The sequence below is a fragment of the Crotalus tigris genome, unplaced genomic scaffold, assembly GCF_016545835.1.
Source record: "Crotalus tigris isolate CLP2741 ecotype Arizona unplaced genomic scaffold, ASM1654583v1 scf7180000024433.1590703, whole genome shotgun sequence".
Lineage (NCBI taxonomy): Eukaryota > Metazoa > Chordata > Lepidosauria > Squamata > Viperidae > Crotalus > Crotalus tigris.
In genome coordinates this window covers 375,485-389,972 of record NW_024100600.1, presented here as the reverse complement: position 1 = coordinate 389,972, position 14,488 = coordinate 375,485, and the positions used below count along the sequence as shown (strand labels likewise).

The 14,488-nt window shown below is 49.3% G+C and overlaps 2 protein-coding genes across 2 annotated transcripts; one reads left to right on the top strand and one right to left on the bottom strand.

The window, feature by feature from the left end:
- The first annotated feature begins 887 nt into the window (after positions 1–887).
- LOC120302489 (cytochrome b-245 light chain) lies at positions 888–8,965 on the top strand. The gene is made up of 6 exons (XM_039330986.1): positions 888–983; positions 3,370–3,439; positions 4,848–4,922; positions 5,851–5,934; positions 6,868–6,949; positions 7,728–8,965. The coding sequence occupies exons 1-6, from the start codon at positions 926–928 to the stop codon at positions 7,908–7,910; spliced, it is 552 nt and encodes a 183-aa protein (XP_039186920.1). The 5' UTR covers positions 888–925; the 3' UTR covers positions 7,911–8,965.
- A 470-nt stretch (positions 8,966–9,435) lies between these two features.
- IL17C (interleukin 17C) lies at positions 9,436–12,908 on the bottom strand. Its single transcript, XM_039330988.1, has 3 exons — positions 12,819–12,908; positions 11,618–11,904; positions 9,436–10,332 (listed from the first exon to the last, which is right to left on the bottom strand). Exons 1-3 carry the CDS (start codon positions 12,819–12,821, stop codon positions 10,080–10,082), a joined length of 543 nt encoding a protein of 180 aa, XP_039186922.1. The 5' UTR covers positions 12,822–12,908; the 3' UTR covers positions 9,436–10,079.
- Between the last annotated feature and the right edge of the window lie 1,580 nt (positions 12,909–14,488).

Below are 14,488 nucleotides of genomic sequence, written 5' to 3'. Positions count from 1 at the left end.
TCTTCCTCTGTCCCCAAAGTAAAAAGGGGGGTAACCATTTTTAAAAGATGTTGCATAAAGCAAACTTACAAATTAGAGAAAAGAGAAAAGTTGTAGGATTTAGAAAAAAAAAAACATTGTTCAAACTCTTCAGAAAGCAACATTAAATGTGCTTTCGCTCTCTCCCTGCCCAAATCCACCTGCAAACCCCCCCATCCCCCACTAAGAAGGGGAGGGCCCGAAGTAATCTGAAGAACAATCTAGGAAAAGGTGGCTGACACTGAAAGGAAGGGCCAGAGTGGAATCATGGCAGGAGGGCACCCTAAAGTCCAACCTTGGTAACTTTAAGACCTGTGGACTTCAATTCCCAGAATTCCGCAGTCGTCATGTGCTGGCTGGGGAATTCTGGGAACTGAAGTCCTCAAGTCTTAAAAGTCGCCACGGTTGGAGACCCCTGCCCTAAAGAACCCAGACCAGGTTCATCGGAGCCCCCCTCCAGCCTTGCCCAACCCAGGGGGAAGTAGGACCCCCTTGCACTCAGCAGGGCGGGGGGCCCTTCGCACAGAATCCGGGTCTTCAGGGATGCTTTCGAGGCAGCGAAGCCTCTTTGCGCCTCGCTGTGAAATCGAGGCGGGGGGGGGGCGCTTCCCCTGCAGATCAGCCGCGGATGCTCCGCTTTCCGGCCGCCGTTTCTTCCAGCTTTTCACCCCAAGCCAAGGCGGGGAGCAGAGGGCCGTCCGGGCTTTCCCGGAACCCCTTCCCAGCGCCGGGGCGACCTCCAAGCGGGGGGAGCCGCCCGGCCTGCCCGCGAGCAGCGGGAGGAGGAAAGTCCCCGGGGCGTTGCTGGCTCGGCCGCCGGAGGAGGAGCAGGAAGGACGTAGCCGGGACCCCCCGCCTCCCCCCTCCGCCCAGCCTCCCCGCCCGGCTGAGTTGCGGCGGCGGCGCGATGGGGCGCATCGAGTGGGCCATGTGGGCGAACGAGCAGGCGCTGGCCGCCGGGCTGAGTGAGTCTGGCGGGGACGGAGAGGGGTGGGCGGCGGGTGGCTTTCCCCCCCCTCCCAACGGCTGGGATCTTGGCGCTTTCTCTCGCTTCACCCCCCCCTCCCGTCTTTCTTTCGCGACAGAGTTTCGAAACTTGGCTACCAAGTCCCCCCCCCGGGGGGGGGGTAAAGGTTGGGGGGATTTAGAACAGGAAGGTGAATGGAAAGAGGGGTGGGGAGGGTCCCCCCGTCTCCCTCCAGGCCTTGGGCTCTCGTTCCCATGATCCCTGACCCTCAGCCATGGCAGATGGGAATTGGAGTCCAGCCACACTTGGATGGAGGCAGGTTCGACCGAAATGAGTGGTCCCGGTGGCTTTGCTTAAAGATGCAACTCTCCCTCCCCCCCCCCGTGTGTGTGTGTGTGTGTGTGTGCGTGCGAGAGAGGGAGAGAGAGCGAGAGGTCCAGGTGCGGCCACAATTTCCTTTCCTGCGAGCTGCCTGGGATGTTCGGCCCTTGGCTTTCGCAGCCGGCAGAGAGAGCGGAAAGCATCCTTGGCGGTCGCCCCTGACCCCCAGCGCCTTCCCCCCATCTTCCCCCCTTGTAGTAACGGGGGAGGGAAGAGGGCCCCCTCCCTGCCGTTCAGCACTCGCCCCTGCCCTGCTTTCGGTTGCGAGAGACAGGAGGAAGTGGAACCAGGGAAAATGAGGGGAAAGAAGCTCGGAAGAAGAAGGCGGCCATTGCTGGGGCGAGATCGGCACATCCTCCTGGCCTTCGGCTCTCCTTCTGGGCACTGGCCTCTCGGGCGCCGAACTTCCTTGGGAGATGGGAAAGGGGGACATAAAACTTCTTTTTTTTAATCCCAAAAGAATGATCCTGCCCTGCCCACTTTCCCTCACGGCTCAGCTTCACAGGTTATCACCAGAAAGTTGCCCGAGTGAGCCATGGGGCAGGCGGTCAGCCCACTGTTCCCTTGTTAATGCAACCGATGAAATATTAGGTCAGAATCCACCAAATATTCCCCCAAAGGAGAGCGGTAGTCCCAAAGACTCTCTTTTGAAGGAACATTCCTTGAAAACCTAAAAATCATTCTGTCCACGGGGGGGGGGACGTTTCTGGTCCAGCCTGAGTGATGAACTGGACAGTCTTGTTGACCCCCTTTGGCCCAGGCGAGTGGAGGGGAGCTCAGCCAAGCACTGGGCCACGAGAACAACCTGCGCATGGCCTCCCTGTTGAACCTCCACATGAGGAGGCAGGGTGGGGCTGCTCATGGGGGTGGCAGCTTTCACTTCTCTCTTTTGAGTTCTTCCTCCTTGAAAGAGGGTGGGGTGCAAGCAAAGCAGCTGCCTGCACTGGATCCTAACACCACAGGAAAAGGGGAGAAAAAACCCCAGGCCGGTCCAGGATCCTGATGCTTCTAGGAATTTGAACCCCCCAGGAAGGCGCAGGCACATCCCACCCTTCTGTGCCTACAACTGAATGTTGCAGCACAGGGTATCAGCGTCGCCCTTTGCCAAGATACTCTGCTGTGTTTTATCCCTCTTCCCACCCTCTGTCCTTTAGCATCATGGGACAGGGGGCACTTGGCTCTTTGGAGGAGGAGGATGGGGGCTGGAGTCCCTCCCGCTAAGGGTGCCACGCTGGGAAAGGGCTGCTCTGCTTGCATGTTGGACCTACCGGAGCCTGTCGGGAATCCAGATGCTTCTGGATGGCATAGAATGCGTGAGAATGTTGCCCCTGCATGTTATTGTTGCCCAGCAGCTGCACTTCGCAGCAACCTGCCTCTTCCCTAAAGGAATTCTGGGAAAAAGTGGGAACTTCTCTTTGTGCAGCTTCAGGTTGCAAATCTGCTGTGCTTAGCAGGTTACAGGCAGCCCCCGGCTCACGTATGACCATTGCAGCCTCCCTGGGGTCACGTGATCAAAATTCAGATGTTGGGCAACCGATTCCTATTTATGACAGTTGCAGCGTTCTGAGGTCATGTGACCTCCTTTTGTGACCTTCTGACAAGCAAAGCCAGTGGGGGACCCAGGTTCACTGAACTGTTTTACGAACTTAACAACTGCAGTGATTCACTTAACAAGTGTTGCCAGAAAGATCATGAAATGAGGCAAAACTCATGTAATAACTGTCCCACTTAGCAACAGAAATTTTGGGCTCATTGTGGTTGTAAGTTAAGCACTGCCTGTACATCTGTTCCTTTTTACCCACAAGGTGATTAAAAGCAGGGTTAAACATGTTTATCCACAACGTTCCTCTTCAGTTGCCAACAAAGTTCTGCCGTTTCACATGGGCTCCGGAGTTGACGCAAGTTCCCAGTTTGCTTAATTCTGGATCTGAAAAGTGCATTGTGGATAGAAAATGAATAATCATAAACAAAATGATTTCTCTCTCTCTCTCTCTCTCTTTTAGTTTTAGTGACCGGTGGTATCGTGGCTGTTTCAGGCCAATTCAAAATGTGGGAGATTGCAGTTTATGCAATGTATCCTTTTGTGAAAATATGCTAATTGTATAAATTCTATTCCCCTTCTAGGACAAATAACACCTGGATTGCCTATATCTATTTTAAAACGATATCCATGTTAAAAGGAGTCTGAACTTAACGTTCTGCCTTAGTCATGAAAGCCAATTGGGTGACTTTGGGCCAGTCTCTCTCTCTCAGCTTAACCTACCTCACAGGGTTGTTCTTGTGGGGAAAATAGGAGAAGAAACTTACGTTGGATATATTTGCTGCCTTGAGTTATTTGAAAAATAAGGCGGGATACAAATAAATATTCAATATGGGGACTCAATGATGATTGGGTTCCAAGACAGAAAGTAGAAAAATTAGGGAAGCTTAGGCGGCTTTGCTTCTTGCAGCATCTGATTGCAAAATTTGGAATGTTTGTGGTTGAAGAATTTGGAAATGTTGTGGCTGTGAGTAGGATGGAAGAGTGAAGGTCAGGTCCTGTTTGCCAAACAGGGTCCAGGAAATTGCATCTTGCCTGTTCCCGGTCACTCTGCTCTCCGGGGTTTTCTGCAAAGCTTCAGAGAGGAAGAAGAGGGATAAAGGCGAGGCCAGCAGGAACACAGACAGATCACGAAGGAAGGAGCCCACATTGGTGATTTCACCCCCGGGGGCTAAAGCCGGGGTTTGTGAAAGAACACGCAAGAATCTGGGCATCACCGACAGGACTGAATTCACCCAATTTTACCCAGTCTGGAGCCACTGTGGATTTTTAGAGGGGCAAATACAGGCTTGATGATCAGCCACAGTCTTTGGGAATGTTTTTGCAATGATTACTTCTCTCAGTTTCCAAAAGAAAAAAATAATAATCAAAGAATGCTTCTTCCCGGATATGCTGGTAGAAGGTCGGTCTCTTTGGCCCCCAACAGAGAGCACCCAAAATCATGCCAGGATTTAGGTCCCAGGTGTCTATACTGCTCAGCCAACCCACCCTAGCCAGCCTTGTTAGAGGGCCCACTTTCCATCTCCCCCCCCCCGAGGTGTTCTTAATCCGGTCTTTGGATGGGGGGAGGGCAATGGGCCTTATTTACTTCTTATTATTTCTTAAATTTGTTTGCTGTCCATCTTGCTTTGATGGGATTCCCCCCTCTCGCTGCCTGGTTCATCTCCCTAAGATTTTTCTCTCTTCCTTGTGTTTCTCCCATACTGGGGATGGCATGGACCCCGGCCGGTGGTAAATGTACTCTCACTGTTGTACCACCCCTGGGCCTGACCTTTCTTAAATTGCACGTTGACTCGTCTCAGCCCCAGATGCCCCCTCCTCCTGCCTAAAATTGGCTGCCTGTGGTTGTTTCTTGTCTTTCTTTGTCTCTGCCTGTCTCTGCTGTCTTGGAGAAGCCTTAAAAATAATCCTTATTTTTGTCCTTAACCTTTTTGTCTAAAGAGTGGCGGGAGTGTTTGTTTGCTTTTTGGAGTATCCCCGAGGAAAAAGGAAAAAGGGATCTACTCTAGAGAGATGGTGAGTGTTGCATTTCTTGATTTTGTGAGGAGGACCCTCAATTGGAGACCTGGTGCTGGGCGCAGAACTCAGCCTGCTGGGAAGCACAGCTTTCCCTAAAACAAAGACGAAGCCTCTGCGGGAAATCAGTGGTTCTCAACCTGTGGGTCAGGACCCCATTTGGGGTCAAATGACCATTTCACGGGGGTCGCCAAACCACGCTGTCCGCCATTTTTTCCCTTTTCCCTAGCTGTCCTACTCCCTCTTATTGGTGGCCACACCCACTTGGGGGTCACCACAACATGGGGAACTGTATTATAGGGTCACGGCATTAGAAAGGTTGAGAACCACTGCTCTACGTAGTCTTCATGCTGTAAATCAGGGATGTCATATTAGGGATTGAACAGAGAGATGTGATTATTCTCTGCGCCTCCCTGTTGCTAATACTTAGAGGGTAAACTATGTAAATGGAGGGTGGCCAGATCGATCTGGATCTTTTTGAAAGGAGGAGTTGGGGGACTCTACAAGGTGAGATTAGTTGGCATTTTGCCTAGCCTATGGCAAGAGAAGAAGGGACAGATGGAAACTAATCAAGGAGAGAAGCAATCTGGAATTAAGGAGAAACTTCCTAACAATGAGAACAATCAACCAGTGGAACAGAAATTGCCTTCAGAAATCGTAGGCGCTCCATCACTGGAGGTCTTTAAGAAGAGATTGTCTGAAATGGTTGGTATAGGTCTCCTGCTTTAGCAGGTGGTTGGACTAGAAGACCTCCAAGGTCCCTTCCAATGCTGGTGTTCTGATATTATTCTGAATCTGTGTTCAGAACTAATAAATGCATGGAAAAGGATGTCCTTTTCTGAGTGTCACAGAACGCTTCTTCCCTTGAACACGGCATCTAACTCTGTGCTTTCTTCTTTGGCTGTCTCTTTATTCTGATTTCCCGCAGTGGCCAGAAGTATTTCACAGCTGCTGTGAAGACCTGTGGACCTCTAACTAGGAATTATTATGTCCGGGCTGTTCTCCACGCATGGTAATTCACGTCACGACCATTTTCAGACTCGGGCACAACCACAAACCCAGGGCAGGATTTTCAGCAGCCGCTTCTCCTGCTCAGGGTTTCAGGCTGTGGAGGTGAAGGTGAAGGAGGGCAAAGATATTCACAGATGGTCCTCGACTCACGGCTGGTGGTTTAGCAACAATTTGAAGTTACAATGGACCCCCTCAAAAGCTATTTATGACCCAGTTTTGAAGTTACGACGTCTGCCTCTCCCCATGGTCATGTGACCACTTTTTAAGCCACATTTGTGGCCACTTGCTGTATCCCAGAGTCACCTGACTGGGATTTATGACATTTTTCCAGAAACGCCCCCACACGGGTTCAGTTATTGACTGGTGCAAAAAAAAATTGTGAAATTGGATGCTGGCCAGTGTCAATTGGTCATTGGGAGGGAGTTTGATGATTGTTCATGGGGAGTTTTTGGCATTTCAAGGACGCTTGAAATGGGGCAGAGAAAGATACTTCCGCATGTGTTTGGGGAGAAGAGGAGGTGAGAAAGTTGGACAAGACTGCATTTTTTTAAAAAAATGTAGACCCTCCTCACTTATCACAAACCAAGAGAGGTTACAGGAGTTCCGATTGTTGGCTGCAAGCAAACTCCATAGTTTAAACATGCCCTCATCCAATTGCAGATTTATCTGTCCTGCAGCGCTCAGTTCTTGAAATGAAAACCACATTTATGTCCATGGATGCTAAATAGGAGCCGTGGCTTTAGAGGACCATATTTCTCAAGACTGCGTGGCCATGGATCTGATGCCCGGCTTGAGGGAGCTGATTTGATAGCTTTGGTCACTTAAGGTTTTCTGGAGAGCCAAACTCAAACCTTGTTACATTAAATAGTTTTCACAATCACAGGGGCTGCGTGCCTAGCTAACTTTTTTCTCTTTTAAACCTTTGCTTTGGCAGTCTAGCCGTTCCTGCAGGATATTTGCTGGCCACCATCCTTGGCACCGTTTGCCTGGCCATAGCAAGTGGCATCTACTTATTGGTAAGCGGCGGGCAGACTAGCATAAACATGAGGGTTATAATTCTGATTCTCCTACTTAGCTTTCTCCTCCCCTCCTTTTGAAAGAGCCAAGAGCATTTTTTTTTTTAATAGAGGATTTTGGACAGAGAGAGATAGATAAAATATCTGTGAAGTCACCTGTAATAGACCCATCGTCCACTTGTAGAGAAAATTATTCTAAAAGACACCACTCCCCTAGTGCTCATTAATTAGCCACTTAAAATATAGTCAGTTGTTCATGAATTAAGTCAGTTTATTTATTTAATTTAGCCAAAATTTAAGGCAATCCTTTCAGGGGGCAAAGGGACTTTACCTGTGCCAGGTAGGGAAAAGCCTTTGACAGTCCTCTTGCACCCTCTGCTGGCTGCAACGGGTAGGACACTTTTTTGAAGGCAATATGGTTGCGAATGTGTTTTTGGTTTCACACAAGAAATGGGTATCTGTATCTTTGGGTCTTAAAGTGATATTTGTCAAATTAATATTTAGTTGGCTGCATTTCCAAACTACATTGAACCCAGTGAGTAAATCAGTGAACAAAGATTAAAATCCTAAGTTTAGCTGAGGAGTTCTGGGAGTTGAAGTCCACCAGTCTTAAAGTGGCCAGGGTTGGATGCCCCGGCTGTAGATATTTATCTCATTTGATTAATTGCACTGCATTTTCTTTTCAATTTCTTCCATGTACTTAATTTTACTTGAAACTCAGCCTTTCCTAATTTTCCTTCCTTTCCACAAGAAACTCCCTCTGGCTTTTATTCCTCAGGCTGCCATTCGTGGCGAAGAGTGGCGCCCCATTGAAGCGAAGCCTCAAGAGCAGCTCCAGGTGGGAGGTACCATCAAGCACCCCCCCAGCAACCCACCGCCCCGGCCTCCTGCAGAAGCCCGGAAGAAGCAAAGAGAGGGAGAACAAACTGGCCAAGACAATCCTATTGAAGTGGTTCCTTAGGAATCTCCCCCATCAGATAGACTGCAGTCGGAGGGGGAGGCTCCACTTCTGCTTGACCAAGGCATGGGAGACACCCTCCAGGATTGAACCTCGAGCCAGATCTTTCTCAAGCAGAAGGATGTGGCTGTATCTGAATTCCTGCAAGCCCCTGGGGGGCCTTCTCTGGTCTTTCTCTTATCTTTCCTTCCTTCCCCCCTGCTGTATGCTTCAGAGAGGCAGGGCTTGCATGCCAGTTATTGCCAATAACGGATGCTCATTTTAAGCCCAAAGGAAGGCAAAGTTGTAAATTAGCTTTAGATAGGTGTCTTTATACAGTTATAAACTTTTCTGAGGCTGGATTCAAATTTGAAAAGGTTTAAAGAAAAGGTTTAACATTTGAAATATTGAAATAAAAAGGGATCCCAAAGCTTCCTGGATCACATCAGACCTGGCCACACCAGCAAAGCTCTTGGCTTCATCTCTTTCCCCTTAGAAGGCAACAAGTTGCTCCTATTTGAGGCAAAAGACCCTTCCGTCTCCCCACCCTCTGCTCCTTCTCTCTTTCTCTTCCTTCCTCCCAATCCAACATATTTTGCCCCCATGTTGACTCACAAGAGAGCAGGACTTTTGCACCCACCCTTCTCAGGGGTCTTGCCGCCCCCCCCCCATGACTTCTGTCTCCTTTCCCCAAAGTTTTTGCCCGAAACTCTGCAGAAACTGCCCCCCCCTGCTTCCCCTTGGCTGCTGTTCCTATTCTGCCTTTAAGTCCTTCCTAGCTTCTTTTTCCCGATCTCATTTCAGCTCTGATCAAGTCTGGCTGGTCTCCTTTCCAAAGGGAGGCAAAGAGACCCTGTCTCTACAAATCATGTATACATCGTGTTTTAGTTAAATATTCCCAGAAGCATCATTTTTTTTAATTGAATGAATTAATCTTACCACTCCTTCCATGTTTATTGTATTTTATCTGGCCTTCCAATGCTTTATTCAATTCCTCATTTTAACGTATGAAGTCTAATCCCCTCCCCCCCATGCTTATTTTTAACTAGTTCAATAAATAAACATCAGTTTTGAGAACATTTTTTTGCTCAGTGTTTTAAATTTTATCTGTTTGCAATAAACTATATCTTGCTCAATCCAGCCAGATTGAAAATGGCTAAGAAATCCTCATTATCAACAGCTCCCAAATCTCAACCCCCTCCCCTCCAAGGTGCCTTGAGGAAGAGCCAAGAACGGCCTGCTTCTCTCTGAAATATCAGTAATGCGCCCGTGTTATGGATGAAGTCATCTGAGTCAGCTGTTTTCAGTACAGAAATAAAACCTTTATTAATGCAGGGGGTCCACCCCCCCTGAGGAACAATAAATATTGTATTGCATTACAATAAATACATATAAATAATCCAATAATTTAAATTACTTTACAATACCAGGGGAGAGCAAAGGTCTCATTAGAACAAGGAAATGAATGGGTGGGGAGCAAACCCAGATCAAGGTCAACCCTCCCCTCCCCACTGCCCCCCAGCCAGGTTTATCTCAGCATCTGGGAAGCTCAGCCGAGAGACCCACCTGGGGCAACACCAGGAGAGAAACCTGCTTCAGTCCAGTGTAGCAGCTGTGGGGGGATGGTTGGGCCAGCCCCGTCCCAGCTCTGCCCATCTTACCCGCTGTCGTGGGGGTAAAATGAAGGCAGAGCCTCACAGCAGCCCTGGGATACCTGTGCAACATCTCCCTTCGGTGAAGGAGCCCCAGAAGGCTCCCTCCACCCACCAGAAGGCAGATCAGGGCCAGCCCTGCTTTACGCAGTCTCAGCATATTGGGGTGCTGGGGTGGCCCAGGGACAGCTAAGAACGCTTCCCCCCCAAAGGGAGGGAAGGCTTCTTCTGAAAATTGGCCCCACTTCTTTGGGAGTAATAAATACAATAGCTTGAAGCACTAGAACATCTCAAAAATACATTAACATAAATACAAATAAATAAGCAGGAATTCCTTTTCATTTGTTGGAGAGCAAAAGACTTTTTAAGAAGCTTCTGGCTGGATCCCTCGAGGGTGGGGGTGAAGGCCAGGTTTGCCCCCCCCCCAGAGGAGGGGTGTCGCAGCCACCAGCTGCAAAGCACCAATACTTTAAAACAAACACGGATCCCGATGAAGTTGGAGGGACGAGGGAAGCAGACCGAGGCCCAGCCTGGGGTCTGCTCAGCTGCTGTAACGCGGGACGGCACAGGTGCAGGCCACAGGCACATCAATGTAATCCTTCTCGAAGTAGAACCTCTCCACGCTACCGCCGTTGTGCGGGCAGGCCTTGCGGCGAAAGACCATGGTTCTCTGGAAGACCTCCACCGAGTTGAGGGAGGTGGTCTCCCGGCCCGTCTTGGCATCGATGCAACCTTTGCAGCTGCACTTGGCAAAGGCCAGCTGGCGGGGGAACCGGTTCTCGTCTTCCTCGAGGCTGTGGAACAGAGGGAGAGGAAAGAGGGTTAGACACCGCCACGTGTCTCCAGGGAATTCTGGGAACTGGTTGCTGAGAAGTCTCCTGGGAACTGCTGGGGAAGGAAGGCTAATCACAAAGCTTTTGGGACACGCAAGAGCACATCTGTCTGGTGGGAAGACCCATGTGCTCACTGGGGAAACGGAGGACTCGTTTGCCCCAAAACATCCCAGAAGGATGCCATGCTTCTCTGTCTCCATCCTGAAGCAAGGGGTCCCCAAGAGCAGGGCTTTTCAACCTTTTCACCCATTGTACCACTTTTAGGATATGGCAATATCCGAGTACCACCCGTCACCTAGCAAGGGGTCAAAAACTTGATGACCAAAAAAAAAGGGAAAAAAGTGATAAAGTACAGGTAGTCCTCGATTTACAACAGTTCGCTTAGTGACTGAAGTTACAATGGCACTGGAAAAAGTGCCTCCAAGCCACAACTGAGCAAGACACACCTGCCTGCCCACCTGGCGGTGCTCTTCCTCCTGTCCAAGGTTTTCATTGTTGTGAGCATTTCTGTTGAGGATTGGCAGTGGGGGTGGGGTGGGGGTGTTTGGTTTTTATTCCCCCCGTCTGCTGGGTGGTTGCAGCAGGTTTTGGTCACTTCACATGACCCTGGGACACTGTGACTGTCATAAATATGAATCAGTTGCCAAGCATCTGAACGTAAATCACAAGACCCTGGAGATGCTGCAACATTCCAGCTGATCGGTACTTCTTCTGGGCTCAGCAGAAGTGCCAGGATCAGCGCCGAGCTCCAGCTGGAACCTGGCGCTGATCCTGGCACTTCCACTGAGCCCTGACAGCCCCGAAGAAGTGCTGATCCTGGTGCTTCTGCTGAGCCCTGACAGCCCTGCAGCTCCAGCCGTCTCTCACTCAGGCTTGTGCGGTGCTGACATCAGTTCAGCTCATTCCCCTCCCCCACTGCCACTTTTCTAGGATAGTCGCATACCACCTGCCAGGTGCCAATGTACCACAGGTGGTACCCGTACCACTGGTTGAAAAGCCCTGCCCAAGAGTGCCAAGCCATCACGGGGGTTGTTTGGTTGACCTCTGGAAATGGGGTGAATCCAGTGATTCTTAGCAAACCATAGCTTGTCAAGGTCTTCAGATCCAGGTACACCTGGAGGGAATCCCAGCCAGGAAAGGGGAAAGGTGTGGGGAGACTTGGGAGCAGATTGAGGGCAATCCCAGTTTGGCCCCTGCATTTCAAACCTCCCCAGGCCGCCTCCAACTCTTGAAGCAAGGTCCTTACTGGTATGTCCAGGGCGAGATGGACCTCTTCTGCACTTCACCACTCTGCATATCCTGGAGCTTCAGGTTCGGGCAGCCATGGCTGTGATGCCTCCGTGGGTGCGGGCGGCTGTTCTGTTCGTTCTCCAGGAACGGGACCAGCTGCACACAGTCTTGGTGTTGCAACAAGGAGACCCAGTTCCGAAAATGAACCGGCATCGGCTCGTTGCCCAGCTCCTCTGCGGTGAAGCACCCCAGGTGCTTGGCATCTGCCCAGGCGAGGCACAGAAGGGCAACCAGGAGGGACCACTGGGGGAAGTAAAAGAGGGCAAGCTGAAGAAGGCTTGGAGCGGGTTCCACTTTTCGCCCGCCTTCTTTCCCCCACTAAAGTGTCAGGATTAGTGAGATGTTATTTCAAGTTTATCTGTCTATGGAGAATCTCAATCATCCAGTTTCATGGTTGTCCCAAAGATACATTCCCCTCCCCCCAAATAACTAGCCTCTCTTGTTTTTTCAAAGAAGCTTCTTCAGTTTGCAAGGAAAAAGCGCCTTTCGAACTATCAAGTTTACAACAAAAAGGAGCATTTACCTCTGAGGGGACCTACTGTTGCTTAATTGATCCCCATTTCCGGAGCTTTGTAACCAGGAATTAAACCACAAAGCTTCTCTCTCCAATGGGAGGTTTACAACTGCACAAAGCCAATTAATTTAAAACATCTTTCCTTATCCATATTTGAACAGAGTGCATTCCAAGGAGGCTTTGCCCTTCGCACTTTCTAGAGAATAACTCTGTCGCTTCCTTTTATGCAAGCAACCATAAAATTGTCCGGAGAAAAGAAGCCAGGATATTTTTACGACCAAGAGCGTCATCTGAGTTTCAGAGACGGTTGGCCATGTCAGAAGCTCTGTCTTTTTAAGGGCCGCTCCCCGAAAGCGAGGGATGAAGGAGAATAAGACTCTTCCTTGGAGACTCCGCCTTGCATTTCCGCTCCCCTCTGCACCCGGAGCCTTCTTTGCCTTAGCTACCTCCGGAGCTGAGCATGTGCAGAGGGCTTGAAGCACCTCTGAGCACATGCCCTGTCACCGGCAGGTGGGCAGACCCAGAGGCCATCAGCTCCTTGCTGACTTTGCTGGCCAATTGCCCAGAGTCCCTGGCCAGGTGTTCGACTGGCCCCGAGGCATTTCCTTCCCACACCTGGTGGTGGCAGAGGCCTCCTTCTTACCATCTTGACTGAACCGGCGGGAAAGAGGCAGAGGCAGAGAAGGATGCTCCGGAGTCCCTTTTCCGTTCTCAGCTGCCGCTCCGAGGCAAGAAGCTGTTGCAGGACCAGTGATCTGAGACACCTTGACACCTGCCGCCGGTTATATACCCAGGGATGTTACACACCTGGAAACTCCAACTTCTTCTCCCTCCTCCCCTTGGGGAAATAGTTGAGTCTACTCATTTCCTCCTTGGCTGCCCAACAGGGGCGTGCAATCACTCCTATCTTTTCCCTGTGAGCTTCTCGCCTTCAGCCTGGATGGCTGATATGGATTCTGAGCCCCTGCAGGCAGCCATTTGTGGGGGGTCCTGGGCTAGGATGATGGGAACTAGAGGGCAGCCATACTTGAACAGGCAGCTATTTTGCACTTCTGCCTAGCATTTGGGAGGTGGAACAGGCAAGGATTGGAGCTAACCAGGTTTAGTGGCTTACACAAATCATCTATTGCTTTTCTACTCTTCCAATACTTTATAAAGAAAAAGCACGTGTTCTTATTTCTCTAGTTCAGGGGTGTCCAACCCTGGCAATTGTGAGCTTCCAGAAGTCCACAAGTCTTAAAGTTGCCAAGGCTGCACACCCCTGCTCTAGTTCCTTATAGACAACAAATTAACTTGCTATTTTAGTTTCTATTTAATCTTGACTTATCCTGGACATAACAGGGATGTTTCTGTTTTGAGTTGCCCTGGACTTCTTTTGGGATGCTGACAACTTCCTCAGACGGAGTGGAAGCGCACAAAGCTTGCGATGGGCTACAAAGGCAGCTCACAATGGAAGGAAGTTTAGTGACTCTGTTGTCCCCCCCCCCCCAAGATTTTTGTGAAACTCCGAAGCCTCCATATTTTGGAACTAAGAGATGTATTGGATTCGACAAATGTGCTTGTATGTGTGTGTGCAGATAGAAAGAGACCTCCCCTTTCCTTTAAACACTGGGACAAAATCTCTTGAAAGGAATTTATTGTTTCTTTTTCTCATCCTTCTGAGTCTTCATGTTTTCTTCCAGGGGTTTAAATGAAAGGAAAAACAAGAAGCTTTCAGATGTGAGGAAGAGAGAAAAAAGGCAAACTAGAAAGTGTTTAAATCAAAACTTTAAATCCAGACTCCTGAACATTGGACAAATGCAAACCCTTCTTTGAGAGTGTCCAAATCCAGAAACTATTAATGTGAGGTCACACAATATGGCTTGTTTGCATGACACAATTTTTTCCCTTCCCAATTAAATTATAGCCCACCCTACCCAACTGGCCCATTTGGGGCTGGGGTGGTGGTGGAGGCCAGCACTACTTAAGTTCTTTAGAGAAACTCAAGCCAGACATGCTCAAAAAAAAAGGGGGGGAATAATAATGATTCTCTCTTTTATATGACCCAACCTTCAATGGGAAGGTGAAGATGAAGAAAATTAAAAGTCTCTGCCTGCTCACAAGCAAGTGCTAAACTGAATTGAAATAAATGAACAGCTTTTAACTCTGCAGCAAAACCATCCTGTGATTGTTGTTTTCACATGTATTGGTTTTCAGGATCGTGATAAATTTAGTCAAACCTAAGAACTCAGGTCAAGGTATTGGAAATAAATCTCATTTAGAAATCAAGATTTAAAGTTACAATATGAAACAAACATACCAGGAAAAAAAAAT

Coding starts and splice junctions, on each gene's coding strand:
- LOC120302489 (XM_039330986.1), top strand. CDS start 926: ATGGGGCGCATCGAGTGGGCCATGTGGGCGAACGAGCAGGCGCTGGCC. Junction 4,923..5,850: donor GGATCTACTCTAGAGAGATG/GTGAGTGTTGCA, acceptor GATTTCCCGCAG/TGGCCAGAAGTATTTCACAG. Junction 5,935..6,867: donor CGGGCTGTTCTCCACGCATG/GTAATTCACGTC, acceptor TTGCTTTGGCAG/TCTAGCCGTTCCTGCAGGAT.
- IL17C (XM_039330988.1), bottom strand. Junction 10,333..11,617: donor ATCTCGCCCTGGACATACCA/GTAAGGACCTTG, acceptor TCTGTTCCACAG/CCTCGAGGAAGACGAGAACC.